At 47.2% G+C, this 16,919-nt stretch overlaps 1 protein-coding gene and 1 long non-coding RNA gene across 2 annotated transcripts; one reads left to right on the top strand and one right to left on the bottom strand.

The window, feature by feature from the left end:
• Nucleotides 1–364: 364 nt before the first annotated feature.
• On the bottom strand, nt 365–5,423 carry LOC140418057 (uncharacterized). Its single transcript, XM_072501484.1, has 2 exons — nt 5,412–5,423; nt 365–2,181 (listed from the first exon to the last, which is right to left on the bottom strand). Exons 1-2 carry the CDS (start codon nt 5,421–5,423, stop codon nt 1,456–1,458), a joined length of 738 nt encoding a protein of 245 aa, XP_072357585.1. The 3' UTR covers nt 365–1,455.
• A 1,538-nt stretch (nt 5,424–6,961) lies between these two features.
• Nucleotides 6,962–14,554, top strand: LOC140420761 (uncharacterized). The gene is made up of 2 exons (XR_011946556.1): nt 6,962–7,057; nt 10,079–14,554. It is a non-coding gene; the product is annotated as an uncharacterized lncRNA (long non-coding RNA).
• Nucleotides 14,555–16,919: the final 2,365 nt, after the last annotated feature.

Consider the following 16,919-nt stretch of genomic DNA (forward strand, 5'->3'; position numbering starts at 1 on the left):
TGTGTAAAAAAACTTCCCTCGCACATCTCCTCTGAACTTTGCCCCTCGCACCTTAAACCTATGTCACCTGGTAATTGACTTTTCCAACCTGGGAAAAAGCTTCTGACTATCCACTCTTTTATCAGGTCGTCCCTCAACTCCGTCGCTCTCGTGATTACAATCCGAGTTTATCCAACCTCTCCTGACAGCTAATACCCTCCAGGCCAGGAAACATCCTGGTAAATCTCGTCTGTACTCTCTCCAAAGCCTCCACATCCTTTAGGTAATGTGCTGACCAGAATTGTCAGCAATATTCCACGAGTGGCCTAACTAAGGTTCTGTACAGCTGCAGCATGACTTGCCAATTTTTATACTCAATGTCCCGACCAATGAAGACAAGCATGCCGTCTGTCTTCTTAGCTCCTTATCCACCTGCGTTGCCACTTTCAGTGATATGTTTATTGTAATTTCCCAATCTACCACAGACAACTTGCCCCTCAGACCATGACAGTTTCCTTCTGTGAGAAACACCCAGGTAAATTAGACAAAAGAACCATGTAACCACCACAGCCCATCTTCATGGCAACGTGGCTGCTTTGGGAACTAAATATCTTCCAACGTGCAAACACCTTTTCATTCTGTGTTCCTCGTCAAACTTGGAACCAGGTAATCGCAACTAGCCTCAAAAATGGTCAGCCCACCGGAGGCAGAGGTGTTAGACCGGCCAGTCCAGCAGAAAGAAACCCTCCAATCATCACCATTCACCAGATGTCAGAATGAACAAAATGCGGTCCTGGATGTCAGTGAGAGCAGAAACAATAACGGAGCCAACATCTGGAATTTGTGAACTTGTTGGAGTCACAACAGGTGAGATGAATCACAAAACCCCTCCCCACATTGAGAGATGAATGGTGTCGCCCCAGAATTAACTCACTAGTGTCTCCGTAGTTGGGACGGTTCATTAAATGTCTCCCCTGCTCAGAGCAGGTGAATGGCCTCTTCCAGGTGTGAACTCACTAGTGTTCCTGCAGGGTGTTTGGATATCTGAATCCCTTCTCTCACTAAGAGCAGGTTAATACCTTCCCCCCTGTGTGAACTCGCAGGTGTGTTTGCAGGTGGGATAACCGAGTGAATCCCTTCCCACACTGAGAGCAGCTGAACGGCCTCTCCCCAGTGTGAACTCGCTGGTGTGTCAGCAGGCTCGATGAAGTAGTGAATCCCTTCTCACACTGAGAGCAGGTGAACGGCCTCTCCCCAGTGTGAACTCGCTGGTGTGTCAGCAGGCTGGATGATTGAGTGAATCCCTTCTCACACTGAGAGCAGGAGAACGGCTTCTCCCCAGTGTGAACTCGCTGGTGTTTCTGCAGGTCGGATGATTGAGTGAATCCCTTCTCACACTGAGAGCAGGTGAACGGCCTCTCCCCAGTGTGAATCCGCTGATGTATCCGCAGGATGCATAATTGAGTGAATCCCTTCTCACACACAGAGCAGGTGAACGGCTTCTCCCCAGGTGTGAACTCGCTGGTGTATCCGCAGGTTGGATGAATCACCAAATCCCTTCCCACACACAGAGCAAATGAACGGCCTCTCCCCAGTGTGAACTCGCTGGTGTGATTGCAGGGCGGATAACTGACTGAATCCCTTCTCACACTGAGAGCAGGTGAACGGCCTCTCCCCAGTGTGAATTCGCTGGTGTTTCTGCAGGTCGGATGATTGAATGAATTCCTTCTCACATTGAGAGCAGGTGAACGGCCTCTCCCCAGTGTGAATTCGCTGATGTATCCGCAGGTCGGATGATTGAGCGAATCCCTTCTCACATTGAGAGCAGGTGAACGGCTTCTCCCCAGTGTGAACTCGCTGATGTATCCGCAGGTTAGATGAATGACCGAATCCCTTCCCACACACAGGGCAGGTGAACGGCCTCTCCCCAGTGTGAACTCGCTGGTGTGACTGCAGGTTAGCTAACTGAGTGAATCCCTTCTCACATTGAGAGCAGATGAACGGCTTCTCCCCAGTGTGAACTCGCTGATGTATCCGCAGGTTGGATGAATCACCGAATCCCTTCCCACACACCGAGCAGATGAACGGCCTCTCCCCGGTGTGAATGTGCCGATGAGCTTCCAGTGCAGATGGAGCCCTGAATCCCTTCCCACAGTCCCCACATTTCCACCATTTCTCCAGGGTGCGGGTGTCCTCGTGTCTCTCCAGGTTTGTCGATCAGTTGAAGCCTGGTCCACACAGAACACGTGTACGGTCTTTCCCCAATGTGAATGGTGAGATTTTTTTTTTCAATCTGTGCAACTGGTTCAAACTCTTTCCACAGTCAGTGCTCTGGAACACTCTCACCCGGGTGTGTGTGGCTCGGGGCTTTTCCAGTCACACTGATGTTTTGAAGCCGACAGAAAAGACAAACATTTCTCCTTCTAAATTCAAAGTCTGGTGATATTCAGTTACAAGGAATTGAGAGAGTCAGTCAGATCGAGACGTGATGTTTGAGATTTCTGTCTGTAATTCCTCCTCTTCTAATATCCTGTAAAAACAATTTACAAAAGTTACTTTTCTTCCCCTCATTTTGGAGAAGGTATCCTGAGGGTAACGGCAGTCTGGCCGTGGGGTTAACCCTCCGGGTCCTCGATCTTATTGAGGAATGTCCCCTTGGATCTATTGTGGTGGTGATTCTTTTGTATTTTTGTTCTTTAGGGAGGGTTTATGTGTTGTTGACTTTATCCTACTCTGGTACAGACGGGGCTTTTATCTGTGAATGGAGCAGTTTGGGGAAACTTTGGTGCCTCTGGTGTAAAGTGAGTTGGAGGAGGGGGTAATGGTGCATGCCCGATTGTGGTGTGAAAATCTGTTCCTGTCTCTCTGTCGCCTAACTAATGGCGGCAGTTAATCTGCAAATTTTCTCAGGGAATGTACGGGGCATCCATCACCCTATCAGAAGGAAAAAAGATCCTCTCCTTTCTTGAGAAAGTCAACATAGGTTTAGTACAGGAAACTCATCTGGATTATGAGGAACACTTTAAATTGACGCGGGATTAGTTGGGGCAGATTTTTTCACCTCCTTTCCATTGAGTCGCAGGGTTGTGGCAATGCTTATTATACACTATCCAAGCAGTCAGGGTAACTCTGCCGATTACAATGTGCATGTCAATTTCCTTTGTGCCGGTCCCCCCATCTCCCGTCCCTCCCCTCCGCCCCCTTCACTCGTCGTTTCTGGGTCCTTTCCTGGGCCCTTCACTGTACAATGGGAGTTATCTGTTATTTACAAGTGGACGGTGCCCTCCCTTCCCCCCCCCATTTTGTTGATGGGCCTCCCCCCTTCCGCCCCATGCACTCCCCGTCCTGTTTTAAACCATCCCTTGGGGGTTCCTCTTCTTATGTTTTTGTACTCTGCTCTCTGTGTCAGTTGATTTCTGGCCTCTCCCTCCTTTTCCCAGTAGCCCCCCTCTTTTCCTGCCTGCTCCCTGTGATCCCGTTGGCTCCTGTACGCCCAGCTCCCTCCCCAGTGTTCCATTGGCTGCTGGCTTCAAACATGTCCTGGAACAAGTTGGTGAATGGCCTCCACACTTTGTGGGAACACGGTAGCATGGTAGCATTGTGGATAGCACAATTGCTTCACAGCTCCAGGGTCCCAGGTTCGATTCCGGCTTGGGTCACTGTCTGTGCAGAGTCTGCACGTTCTCCCCATGTCTGCGTGGGTTTCCTCCGGGTGCTCCGGTTTCCTCCCACAGTCCAAAGATGTGCGGGTTAGGTGGATTGGTCATGATAAATTGCCCTTAGTGTCCAAAATTGCCCTTAGTGTTGGGTGGGGGTGCTGAACCTGGGTAGGGTGCTCTTTCCAAGAGCCGGTGCAGACTCGATGGGCCAAATGGCCTCCTTCTGCACTGTAAATTCTATGATAATCTATGAACCATCCTCTGACCCTTGGACGGTGAACTTGATCTTCTCCAGGTGGAGAAATTCCGATAGGTCTGCCAGCCAGTCTGCAGCAATGGGTGGTGCGCTGCTAATCGACAGCCGAGCAGGATTCTCCAGCGGCCGATTAGAGAAGCAAACGCAAGGGCGTCCACCCTCTTCCCCATGAATAGTTCTGGCTGGTCCGATACCCCGAAGACTGCCATTTGTGGGCACGGCTCCACCCTCATAACCATGGACATTGCCTCTAAATAGGCTGTCCAGAATTCAACAAGTCTGGGGCATACCCAGAACATGTGGGCATGGTTTGCCAGGACCCGCTGGCACCATTCACATTTGTCCTCCATCTCCGGGAAGAACCTGCTCATTTGGGTTCTTGTCAGGTATGTGCTGTGCACAACATTCAGCTGCATGAAGCTTAGCCTTGCGTAGGAGAAGGCGGAGTTGGTCCCGTTCAGTAGTTCGCTCCAGAGTCCCCACCCTATTTCCGTCCCTCGCTCTTCCTCCCATTTTTCCTGGGTTTCATTAAGTAAGGAGCGCTTCCTTATTAAGAGTCGTCTGTACAGATCCCCAGTTTCCAGACTGTCTGCGTCCAGTAACTCCTCTTGCATTGTGTTTCTCAGGTTCCTGGGTATGCTGGTGGCTCCTTGCAGAGAATGACTTTGACCTGGAGCTCATCCCTGTTTGGTAGGTCCAGTCTCTCCGTCAGCTCCTCTAAGGTCGCTAGTCTATTTCCCGTGTAAAAGTCCCTCACCATCAGTGTTCCCCCATCCCGTCTCTACCTCTTGAAGGTGGTGTTGAGAATGGTTGGTACAAACCGATGGTTGCTGCAGATGGGGGCCATGATGGACACATCGGTCAGACTGAAATGCTGCCACATCTGGTTCCAGGTTCTCAGGGTAGCTACCACCACTGGACTGGTGCTGGCAGGGATGAGAGTGTTGCTGTGGCGAGGGCCCGGAGGTCATTCCTGTACATGAGGACTTGTCCATCATCAACCATTCCATGTCTGGGTCCTTTACCCATCTCCTCACTCATTCGGCCGTGGCTGACCAGTGATAGTATTGCAAGTTCGGGAGGGCCAGGCCTCCCATGTTTCTTCTCCATTGTAGGACTATTTTAGGGATTTTTGAATTCTTGCCACTCCGCACAAATGATGCTAGGTTAGGTGGGTTGACCATGATCAATGCACCGGATTATGTGAATAGGATGAGGAGTCTGCCTCTGTGAGTGCTTTTTCTGAGGGTCAGTGCAGACTTGAAGAAGCGAATGGCCTCATTCTGCACTATAGAGATTCTGTGTCATCTATGTTATTTTAATTTGACTATGCTGTTAGTCTGTTTTGTAATATTTTGGGGTATGCGCCCTGCATTGTTATTCTTCTGTTTTCATATAACCTTACCCTCTTTCCCCACTCACTATGTTAACCTAATAACTGATCTGGCATTTCATCTAGAGACTCTGGTCGCTCAAATATCCGGCTATGAATTAATTCTGCAATGTGTTGCTTGTACATATGCTGGCATTATCAGTTGTTCTACACTGTACCCATTTTCCATCAATATTTCTGTTATTCTGTTGCATTCATTATTTAAAAAATGGTAAAAAAACATGGCAAAAGAAATATTAAAAATCTGTCCAACTCATCCTTGAATATATTCAGTGACCCACATACTCCACTGATCCCTGTGGAAGAGAATTCCATAGACTAATAGCTTTTTGAGGGAAGAGATGACTGGAAATATATAAATAGTGACAGTACAATATTACACAACCAGAAATAATAGTAAATGTACTTTATGACAGACCATAAATAATATATCTAATTTAAAAATACTAGACATATCCCTAGCCGATATTAATTTACTGTCCCATTAAATGTCAGCCATCTCCTGGAGAAACCAGCCCTTTAATTGTGATAAAAGAAAATTACTGTGAGTGCTGGAATCGGAAACGAATGAGAAAATGCTGGAAAATCTCAGCAGGTCTGGCAGCATCTGTAGGGGGAGAAAAGAGCTGACGTTTCGAGTCCGATGACTCTTTGTCAAAGTTTTGTCAAAGAGTCATCAGACTTGAAACGTCAGCTTTTTCTCTCCCTACAGATGCTGCCAGACCTGCTGAGATTTTCCAGCATTTTCTCTTCCTTTAATTGTGAACATCAGGAAAGAGACCATCCTTTTATTTATTTTTAAAAACGCATTTTATTGAAACTTGTAACAAAGTAGGTTATAGCAAATGAACACCCCGGGAAACATTCTTGCCAACAATCAACTATACGGTTTGTACAGATTTTTCTCCTTTTTCACCCCCCCCCCCCCCCCCCCGGTCGAACAGCTACTCAAACATGGTCACAAACATCCCCCACCTTTTCTCAAACCCCCCTGCTGCACCCTTAACTCATACTTTCTCTTCTCTAACCGCAGTAAGCCGTGCAGGTCACCCAACCGCGCTGCTACCCCCGGTGGCGAGAGACCATCCTTTTAGCCAGACAAATAAATGTGTCAAGCTGAGGGAGCAAAGGATGTCAATGTCTGTGTGAGAGAGAGAGAGACCTGGGCCAAGCTTTGCAGAGTCTGCACCCTCCCTGGATTCACTTCCTTTCCCTTCAGTTGCTGCAAGTGACCAATTGAAGGTGAGAATGAGAAACGAAATGGAAAGGGGGAGAAAAAAAAGTGTTTTACTCACAGATGTTGGAGACAGGAGTTTTTCCCTTCACTTCCGCCGTGACATCACAATGGGGCACTGCCCGAATCAGCCAATAGGAATTACTCTATTCCGCGCTGTCGTCACCGGGTTCCAGTGCGCAGGCCCGGCGCTCCCCGCCCCCACCCGTTGTTTCGTCCGCCCCTTGAACAAGGGGGAAAACAAACCGACAACAGAACCTCCTCGAGACAAGGTTTCCAGGCAACCGGCTGACGGCCAGAGCGAGAAGCCAATCGGTGATCTCCCCCTGCCCGCGACTGCGCATGTCCAAGGGAGAGGGGAGGCTGCGCATGTGCAACGGGTAGCCCGCCTTCTGACCTTTTACCTGAGGTATTGACCAATGGCAAGAATTGGAGGACCAGAAGGACTCTGGTCCTCCAGCTAATCAGCTCGGACTTTGTGTGACTGCTCAATTGAACTTCACAAGGACGCAAACCTCCTCCCGTCTCCAACATTTGTGAGGAAAACATTTTCTTTTCTCCCCCTTTCCATTTCTTTTCTCATTCTCACATTCAATTGGTCACTTGCAGCAACTGAAGGGAAAGGAAGTGAATCCAGGGAGGCTGCAGACTCTGGAAAGCTTGGCCCAGGTCTCTCTCTCCATTAAAGACATTGACATCCTTTGCTCCCTCAGCTTGACACATTTATTTGTCGAGATCTTCTCAGAAGCCCAAATACGACATTCATGAACCCTGCCGCTGCCCAGCTTGTAATATAATTAGGAGCCAATTTAGCTCAGCTGGTTAGTGATGCAGAGCGAGGTCAGACTGGTCCTCCCTCATGATTGTCAGAAGGAGGGCAGCACGGTGGTGCAGTGGTTAGCACTGCTGCCTCACGGCGCCGAGGTCCCAGGTTTCATCGCGGCTGTGGGTCACTGTCCGTGTAGGGTTTGCACATTCTCCCCGTGTTTGTGTGGGTTTCACCCCCACAACCCAAAGATATGCAGGGGAGGTGGATTGGCCAAGCTAAATTGTCCCTAAATTAGAAAAAATGAATTGGGTACTCTAAATTTAAAAAATAAATTGATTGTCGGAAGGATGCCCTCCAGCTTTCTCACCAAAACTTTAGATAGCAGTTTCAAGTCAACATTCAAAGGATAGATTGGCTGATAAGAGACACACTCCCTAGATCCTTGTTCGCTTCAGAATCAAACAGACATAAGCCTCACAAAGAGTCGATGGCAGCATACTTGAGTCAAAGTGATAATACATACCCACAAATAGTTCCAACAGTAAACCTCAAATCTCCTGTAAACCCCACACCCACAGCCATGTGGTTCCAGCACTTTACCTGGCTGAAGCTCCTTCATGGTCTTTGACATCGCTTCCCTAGAAAGAGTAGCATTAAGCGCCTCACGCTGGCTTTCTGAGGCCTCCGGGAGATTCAAGGAAGAGAAATAATGCTCCACACCTCCAACACATCACCAGACTGCTCAGACTTGTATTACCCTGCATAGAATTCCCAAAATTCCTGTTTATTTCCTTCGTCTTCGTGACCCTTTTCCCTTTGCCAAGCCGCACAGAGAAATTCGCTCCAAAGTCGGCCTTTGTATTTGCTCGGGTTACTCCCAAACTCGTACAACTTATGCCTCGCAAACTTTCAACTTTTCTCAACCTGCTGAGTAAATAGGGAGTCTTGCTGCGTTAACCTCCTTCAGCAATATCTTACTCGGGCCTCCTTATAATTCTCCTCGGCCTTCGCCAAACAAACCTCCAGACGGCGCTGGTTCTCCAACACCTGCACCTCTTATTTGCAGTGTAAGAAATATTCATTCCCCCCCGCCATGAGCTTTACACGTCTGGAGGGGGATATTCCAGGGGCTGAGTTAACGGAAGAACTCAAACTCTTCCGTAGAATGTGTAGTAAATGAAGTCCTCTTATCAGGAAGGCATCAAACCTCCACTTTCTCGACCTGGGGGTGAGCCCTCGAGCAGAAGCTCCAGAAAAATGGAGGGGTGAGGTGGATTGGTCCAAAATTATAATGTTTCCTGTGTTGCAGGAGGACACCAGGTGTCGGATCGTCTCCGGCACAAAAAAGTTGTTGATTCAAGTATGACATTGATGTGGAGCTGGAAAGAACATAAAATCTCTGCCCCTCAGGTGCAAAGTTCTCCAAACATCCACATAACCCACCTCCTCACAAGCCGAGGCTACGCCCTAGCTTGAAGCGTGGGGGGTTCTTGGTAACCGGGAGCTTATCTACCAGAGGATATAAGTGGCAGTTGAAGTCGCCAACCACAAAAATGTTAGTTGAAGCTAACTCTGCGAAATCCACTAAAGCCTTTGTAATTAACTCCGGGAGTAATTCGGGGATCCATAAACATTCATTATTGAACCAACATCTCCATGCACCGAACCTCTAATGATCACATATCTATCTGCTTTGTCCTTGGTGCAGGTTTCAACCTTAAAAGGGTTATTTTTATTAATAAAGATTGCCACACCCCTGCTACTTGATGAAAAAGAGGCGAAAAAAACCTGCCTCACCAAATCCTGCCTCAATTTAAAGTATTCCTCATCATAGAATCCCTACATTGCAGAAGGAGGCCATTCGGCCCATCATATCTGCACCTGCCTTTGAAAGAGCACTTCCTTAAGCCCATGCACCAGCCTATCCTAGTCACCCAGTAACCCTACCAAACCTTTTTGAAATGAAATGAAAATCGCTTATTGTCACAAGTAGGCTTCAAATGAAGTTACTGTGAAAAGCCCCTAGTCGCCACATTCCGGCGCCTGTTCGGGGAGGCTGTTACGGGAATTGAACCGTGCTGCTGGCATGCCTTGGTCTGCTTTCAAAGCCAGCGATTTAGCCCGATGCTAAACAGCCCCTTTTGAACACTAAGGGGCAATTTAGCATGGCCAATCCACCTAATCTGCACATTTTTGGACTGTGGGAGGAAACCGGAGATCCCAGAGGAAACCCACACAGACACTGGGAGAATGTGCAAACTCCACACAGCCAGTCACCCAAGGCCAGAATTGAACCTGGGACCCTTGAGATGTGAGGCAGCAGTTCTAACCACCATGCCACTGTGTCGCCCCAATTGAGTTTAATCTAGATGAGTTTCCTGGATTAAAGCTATGTCGACTTTCTCCTTGAGAAAGGAGACAATCATTTTCCTTCTGATAGAGTGATGGATGCCCTATACATTCCCTGCAAAAATATGGATTGGATTGGATCCGCTGGTGTCTCAGCAGGCTGGATAATTGAGTGAATCCCTTCACACACTGAGAGCAGATGAACGGCTTCTTCCCAGTGTGAATGAGTCAATGACCTTCCAGCAAACATGGGGCACTGTATCCCTTCCCACAATCCGAACATTTCCACGGTTTCTCCATGTTTTAGGTCTGTGGGGGACAGAGATTTACAGCTTTTGGGGAATGAGAGAGGAAAGAATGTTCCATAGAAACTAGAATTGTCTGTTCTGAATTTCTATCCTGTACTGACAGTGATGTCTTTTGTAAATTGTTTCTGCAGGATATTAGAAGAGGACGAATTGCAGACAGAAATCTCGAACGTCTCGTCTCAATCTGGCAGAGTCACTCGATTCCTTTGGTCCTGAATATCATCAGCCTTTGAATCTAGAAGGAGAAATGTTTGCCTCTTGTGTTGACTTCAAAAGATTTTAAACATCAGTGTGACTGGAAAAGCACCGGGACACGCACACACCCGAGTGAGAGTGTTCCAGAGCACTGACTGTGGAAAGAGCTTGAACCAGTTACACAGCCTGAAAAAGCAGCACACCATTCACAGCGGGGAGAGACCGTACACGTGTTTGTGTGTGGTCAAGGCTTCAATTATCCAATCTGTGGAGACACAAGGAGATCCAAAACATGGAGAAACCGTGGAAATGTTCGGATTGTGGGAAGGGATACAGAGCCCCATGTTTGCTGGAAGCTCATCGACGCATTCACACTGGGGAGAAGCCGTTCACCTGCTCTCAGTGTGAGAAGGGATTCACTCAGTTATCCAACCTTCACAGACACCAGCGAGTTCATACTGAGGCAAGGCCATTCACCTGCTCTCAGTGTGGGAAGGGATTCACTCAATTATTCAGCCTGCAGAGACACCAGCGGCTCATACTGGGGAGAGACCGTTCACCTGCTCTCAATGTGGGAAGGGATTCAAACATTTATACAGCCTGCACACACATCAGCGATTTCACAATGGGGAGAAGCCATTCACCTGCTCTCAATGTGGGAACAGATTCAGTGCGTTATCCAGCCTGACGTCACACCAGCGAGTTGACACTGGGGAGAGGCCTTTCACCTGCTTTCAGTGTGGGAAGGGATTCAGTCGTTCGTCCACCCTGCAGAGACATCAGCAAGTTCACAATGGGGAGAAGCCGTTCACCTGCTGTCAGTGTGAGAAGGGATTCACTCAATTATCCAGCCTGCAGAGACACCAACGGATTCACACTAGCGAGAGGCTGTTTACCTGCTCTCAGTGTGGGAAAGGATTCAGACATTTATTCATCCTGCGGAAACATCAGCGAGTTCACACTGGGGAGAAGCCGTTCACCTACTCTCAGTGTGAGAAGTGAATCACTCGTTTATCCATCAGAGACACAAGCTGATCTGATTGTAACCTCAACTTCACATCGGTCATAGAGTCATACAGCACATAAAGGCCTTTCGGCCCATCGAGTCTGCGCCAGTCCAAAACAACCACTTAACTATTCTAATCCCATTTTCTAGCACTTGGCCTATAGCCTGGGCATCGCAAGTGCCGATCTAAATGCTTCTTAAATGTTATGAGGGTTTCTGCTTCCACCAGCCTTTCAGGCAGCGAGTTCCAAACTCCCACCACCCTCTGGGTAAAAAAGCTTTTCTTCACATTCCCTCTAAACCTCCTGCCTCTTACCTTAAATCTGTGCCCCCTGGTCACTGATCCCTCCACCAAAGGGAAAGTTTTTTTCCTGTCTACTCTATTTATGTCCCTCAATTTTTTACGTCTCAATCATGTTCCCCTCAGTCTCCGCTGCTCCAAGGAAAACGATCCAAGTCTATCCAATCTCTCGTCATAACTAAAACTCTCCAACCCAGGAAACATCCTGGAAAATCTCCTCGGCACCCTTTCCAGTGCTATCCCATCCCTCCTATAATGTGGATTCCAGAACTGCACACAATACTCTAGCTGTGGCCTAACCAATGTTTAATACAGTTCAAGCATAACCTCCCTGCTCTTAAACTCTATGCCTCAGCTAATAAAGACACGTATGCCATATGCCTTCTTAACCACTGGATCCTCCTGCTTTGCCACCTTAAGGGACTGGTGTACATGCACACCAAGTCCCTCTGATCCTCGGTCCTTCCTAGGGTCTGTTTATCATGTATTCCCTTGCCTTGTTTGACCTGCCCAAGTGCATCACTTCACACTTATCCAGATTGAATTCCATTTACCACTGATCAGCCCATCTGACCAACCCCCCTGTAATGAAAGGCTATCCTCCTCACTATTTACCACCCCACCAATTTTCATGTCATCCGCAAACTTACTGATCAACCCTCCTACATTCATGTCCAAGTCATTTATATAAACCACAGACAGCAAGGGCCCCAACACTGATCTCTGTGAGACCCCACTGGACACAGGCTTCCAGTCAGTAAAATACCCCTCAACTATCACCCTCTGCTTCCTGCCCCTCAGCCAATATTGGATCCAAATTTTCTTGGATTTCATGGGCTCTTACCTTCGCTATCAGTCTCCCATGTGGGACCTTATCAAAAGCCTTGCTGAAGTCCAAATAGACTCCGTCAAATGCATTTCCCTCATCTACACAGCTGGTCACCTCCAGGTTTAGTGCCCAGAACTGCTCACAGTCTCCAAGTGGGGTCTAACTAGAGTTTTGTAAAGCTGCAGCATAACGTTTGCGTCCTTATACTCCAGTCCTCTAAATATAAAGGCCAGCATTTCATTAGTCTTCTCGATGACTTTCTGCACTTGTTTATGACATTTAAAAAGATCTATGCTCGATTATAAAATTCTCCTGTCTCTACCTATAAAAGATCCATGTTTATCTTCACCAAATGTTTCCTTTTTATGTACCGACAGAGGCTTTTACAGTCCATTTTTATGGGTTTATTTGGGTTTACATTGATATTCTATTCTCCCTTTCTTTATGAGTGTCTTCGCCCTCCTTTGCACAATTGTAAAATCCTCCCAATCCTCAGCTTTATTATTTCTGGTAACTTTATTGACCTTTTCTTCCATATCTTATACTGTCTTTAACTTCCTCTACCGTTAGCGGGCATAACGGTGGCACAGTGGTTAGCACTGCTGCCTCACGGCACCGAGGTCCCTGGTTTGATCCCGTCCCAGGTCACTGTCTATGTGGAGTTTGCACATTATCCCTGTGTTTGCGTGGGTTTCGCCCCCACAACCCAAAGATGAGCAGGGTAGGTGGATTGGCCATGATAAATTGCCCCTTAATTAGAAAAAATGAATTGGTTACTCTAAATCTTTTAATGCTTTTTAAAATTTCCTCTGTTAGCCACGGTTGACTGACTTTTTGGGGTTCTTGTGCCTTGAAGGAATGTAAACTGTGTAATAATTCTATAAAGTCTCTCCATTTCCTGTGTACTGTCACACCTTTAATGTATTTTCCCCAATCCACCTCAGCCAATTTGTCCCTCACACCGTCATCATTTCCTTTGTTCAAATTTAACACCCTGGCTTCAGATTGAAATACCTCACCTTCAAACTTAATGTAAAATTCTGTCATAGTGTGGTCATTCATCCAAAAAAGTTCTTTCACAGCAAGATTATTATGGGTGGCACGGTAGCACTATGGGTAGCACTGTTGCTCCACAGCGCCAGGGTCCCAGGTTCGATTCCCGGCTTGGGCCACTGTCTGTGTGGAGTCTGCACGTTCTCCCCGTGTCTGTGTGGGTTTACTCCAGATGCTCCGGTTTCCTCCCACAATTCCCGAAAGACGTGCTGTTAGGTAATTTGGACATTCTGAATTCTCCCTCTGTGTACCCGAACAGGCGACGGAATGTGGCGACTAGGGCTTTTCACAGTAACTTCATTGCAGTGTTAATGTGAGCCTACTTGTGACAATAAAGATTATTATTAATTAACCCTTTATCGCTACTTAATACTGGATCTAAGACAGCTGGTTCTCTAGTCGGTTCCTCAATTTACTGTTCTAGAAAACCGTCCCTACACACTCCAGAAACATGTCCTCCACAGCATCAGTGCTCATTCAGTTCTCACAGTCTATATGCAGATTGAAGTCACCCATGATAACTGTTTTAACCATAGCTTCTCTAATCTCCTGTTTAATCCCATGCCCCATCACTACCACTACTGTTTGGTGGTCTATAAACAACTCTTACCAATGTTTGCTGCCCCATGCTGTTTCTTAGCTCCACCCAAACAGATTCCTGACTGAGATCCTCCCTTACTAATGTACTGATGCCATCCCTTATTATCAGTGCGACATCACCTCCTTTTCCTTTTTGCCTGCATCATCAGCAAACTTAATGACAATACCGTTGGTCCCGTCATCCGAGTCATTGATATAAATTATAAAAAGTTGAGGCTCCAGCACTGATCCCGGTGACACACCGCTCATTACATCTTGCCAACCAGAAAATGACTGATTTATGCCTACTCTCGCTTTTCTGGTATCTCGCCAATCATTCACCGTGAAAGATTGTTCTGGGGTTAAAGGCTGCCAGACAGAGAAAAGAATGGAACCCTGGGGAATGAATCATCACTTTGGACTGGTTCTGAAACGATTAAGTTTCGACTTCCGGGGTAGATTAAATATAATTGTGAAGTGCGGTTTTTGATTGTGTAAAGGGCAATGTTCTATTTTATACTTTAATGTGTAGGTTTCCGACAAAAGTAATGTTTAGTCAATGCTGTTTCTAATAATAATGAGTTGGATGATGGAATCGAATGCATGGCGACTAATTTTAAAAAAAATAAAGTTAAAGTACCCAATTCTCTTTTTTTTTCCCACTTAAGGGGCAGTTTAGTGTGGCCAGTTCACCGACCCTGCACATTTTTGGGTTGTGGGGGTGAGACTCACGCAATTACGGGGATAATGTGCAAACTCCACTAGGACAGTGACCCGGCCTGGATCAAACCCGGGTCCTCAGAGCTGTGAGACAGCAGTGCTAACCGCTGCACCACCGTGACATCCTTGACAGCGAAATTTGGTTACGACACAAAGATAGGCCAGAAAGTAATTTGTGACGTGGACTTAAGGAGTCTGCAAAGAACAACAAATAGGTTAAGTGAATGGACAAAAATGTTACGGATGGAGCATAACGTGGAAAAATGTGAACTTGTCCACTTTGGCAGGAAGGATTAAATAAAACAGCAGATATAAATGGAGAAAGATTTCAGAACTCTGAGGTACAGAGGGATCTGGGTGTCCTGATACAGGAATCTCAGTAAATTAGTTTGCAGGTACAGCCAGTGATTGGGAAGCACAATGGAATATTGTTGTCTATTGCAAGGGGACTGGAATATAAAAGTCGGGATGTTTTGCTGCAGTTGTACAGGGCCTTGGTGAGACCATATTTAGAGCACTGTGTACAGTTTGGGTCTCCTTATTTCAGAAATGAGATAGTTGCATTAGAAGCAGTTCAGAGGAGGTTGACTCCCCGGATTCTGGAATGAGGGGGTTATCCTCTGAGGAAAGGTTTGACAGGTTGGGACTGTATCCATTGAGTTGAGAAGAATGAGAGATGATCTTATTGAAACACGAGGTCCTGAGTGGAATTGACAGAGAGAATGCTGGGAGGATGTTTCTCCTTGTGGCAGAGACTAGAACTCGGGGAGACTGTTTAAAAACCGGGGCTGTGATTCTGTTTTCTGGTGCAGTGCGCCCCGCTGGCTGTGGGATTCTCCGTCTCACCAGCTGGTCAATGGGGTTTCCCATTGTGGGCAGCCCCACGCCGCCAGGAAATCCCCAGCATGGGTGCGCTGCTGGCAAGGCGGAGAATCCAGCCCAAGGGGTTTCCCATTTAAGATGCTGATGAGGATATTTGTTCTCCTGAGGGCCCTGGGTCTGTGATCTCTCTTCCCCAGAGAGTGGAGGGGCAGGGGCAGCGAATACGTTTTAAGGCTGAGTTTGATAAATTCTTGATTGACGAGGGAGTGAAAGGGTGGAGGAAGGAAAGTGGAGTTGGGACCACAATCAGATCAGCCCTGATCTTATTGAATGGTGGAGCAGGCTTGAGGGGCCGAATGGCCTGCTCCTGCTCCTAATTTGTATGTATAGACCCTTAACACCCGCTTCCCCAAACTCTGAAATGATTCACAGTGATAACCCTTATTGGTGACCGTGGTTAGATGTTATTCAGTAGAAATAAGAGCTGACACATGCTAATGTCTGAGCAGTAGTATCAAAGTGCAGCAGCATTACCATTACACTCTGGGTAGAAGCACCATCTCCAGGTAAATGCTCCCTGCTCTGCCCCAGATGCCATGGTCCCAGTCAGTGGAATATGTAAAACCTCAACAAATCTCTGTGCTCGGGGAATCCCTTCTTATACTTTATTACATCACAAAGTCTATGGAGACTGATTTAACCCAATCATTGCTGAGCTAACATTTGAACGGACCAATTACAAAGCCTGTCATTGAACCATCTGTACCCGCCCAAGCCACGTCAAACTCTCAAACAATTGTCTTCCCCACGCTCCGTCCCCGGTACAGGGAGTCAGCATCCCCATGCCAAGCAGTGAAAACATGGTGGCCTTGACACCCAGGTGTTGTCTAGGATTCCAGACACTCTTGTTTTCTCTGTCCTCTGGGAGCTGTTTATCTCCCTGTTCCCACACAGCAAGTCGTCTGTTCTCAGCTCTGCTCGATTTCTGCTGCAGTTTGGTCCCTTTTACACAGTTCAGATCAATAAAACATTTGGTCAGTGAAGACCCAAACCACAATTTCCCATCCTGTCACCTGTCAACCATCCTTGCCCAGAGCGTAATCACAACAGGAATAAAAACAGGAGAAGTGTAACAATCAAATTCAAAATAAATCCACAGCCAGTCATTGAATTTAATTTAATGTTCAGTAATTAGCAAGAAAACCTGAAGTTGGGGTTCCCCCAGGATTTTTACAGCCCACACCTCGAGCGGGAGGAAAACTCCGGCCCCTCACTCAATTTCACTTTGTGGGGCTGGGGGAGAGAATGGAGCAGTGGGACCGACTGGTTGGCTCTACAGAAATTTGGCATTGACTCGATGGGCCAAATGGCCTCCTTCTCTGTCCTTATGGCTCTTATCTAAAGAGAAAATTTCAGCCTCTATAGTCTCTCCAACTCACTGAAGTCCTTCATCCCTGGTGCCATTCT

The sequence above is a fragment of the Scyliorhinus torazame genome, chromosome 5 (genome assembly GCF_047496885.1).
Source record: "Scyliorhinus torazame isolate Kashiwa2021f chromosome 5, sScyTor2.1, whole genome shotgun sequence".
Classification (NCBI taxonomy): Eukaryota; Metazoa; Chordata; class Chondrichthyes; order Carcharhiniformes; family Scyliorhinidae; genus Scyliorhinus; species Scyliorhinus torazame.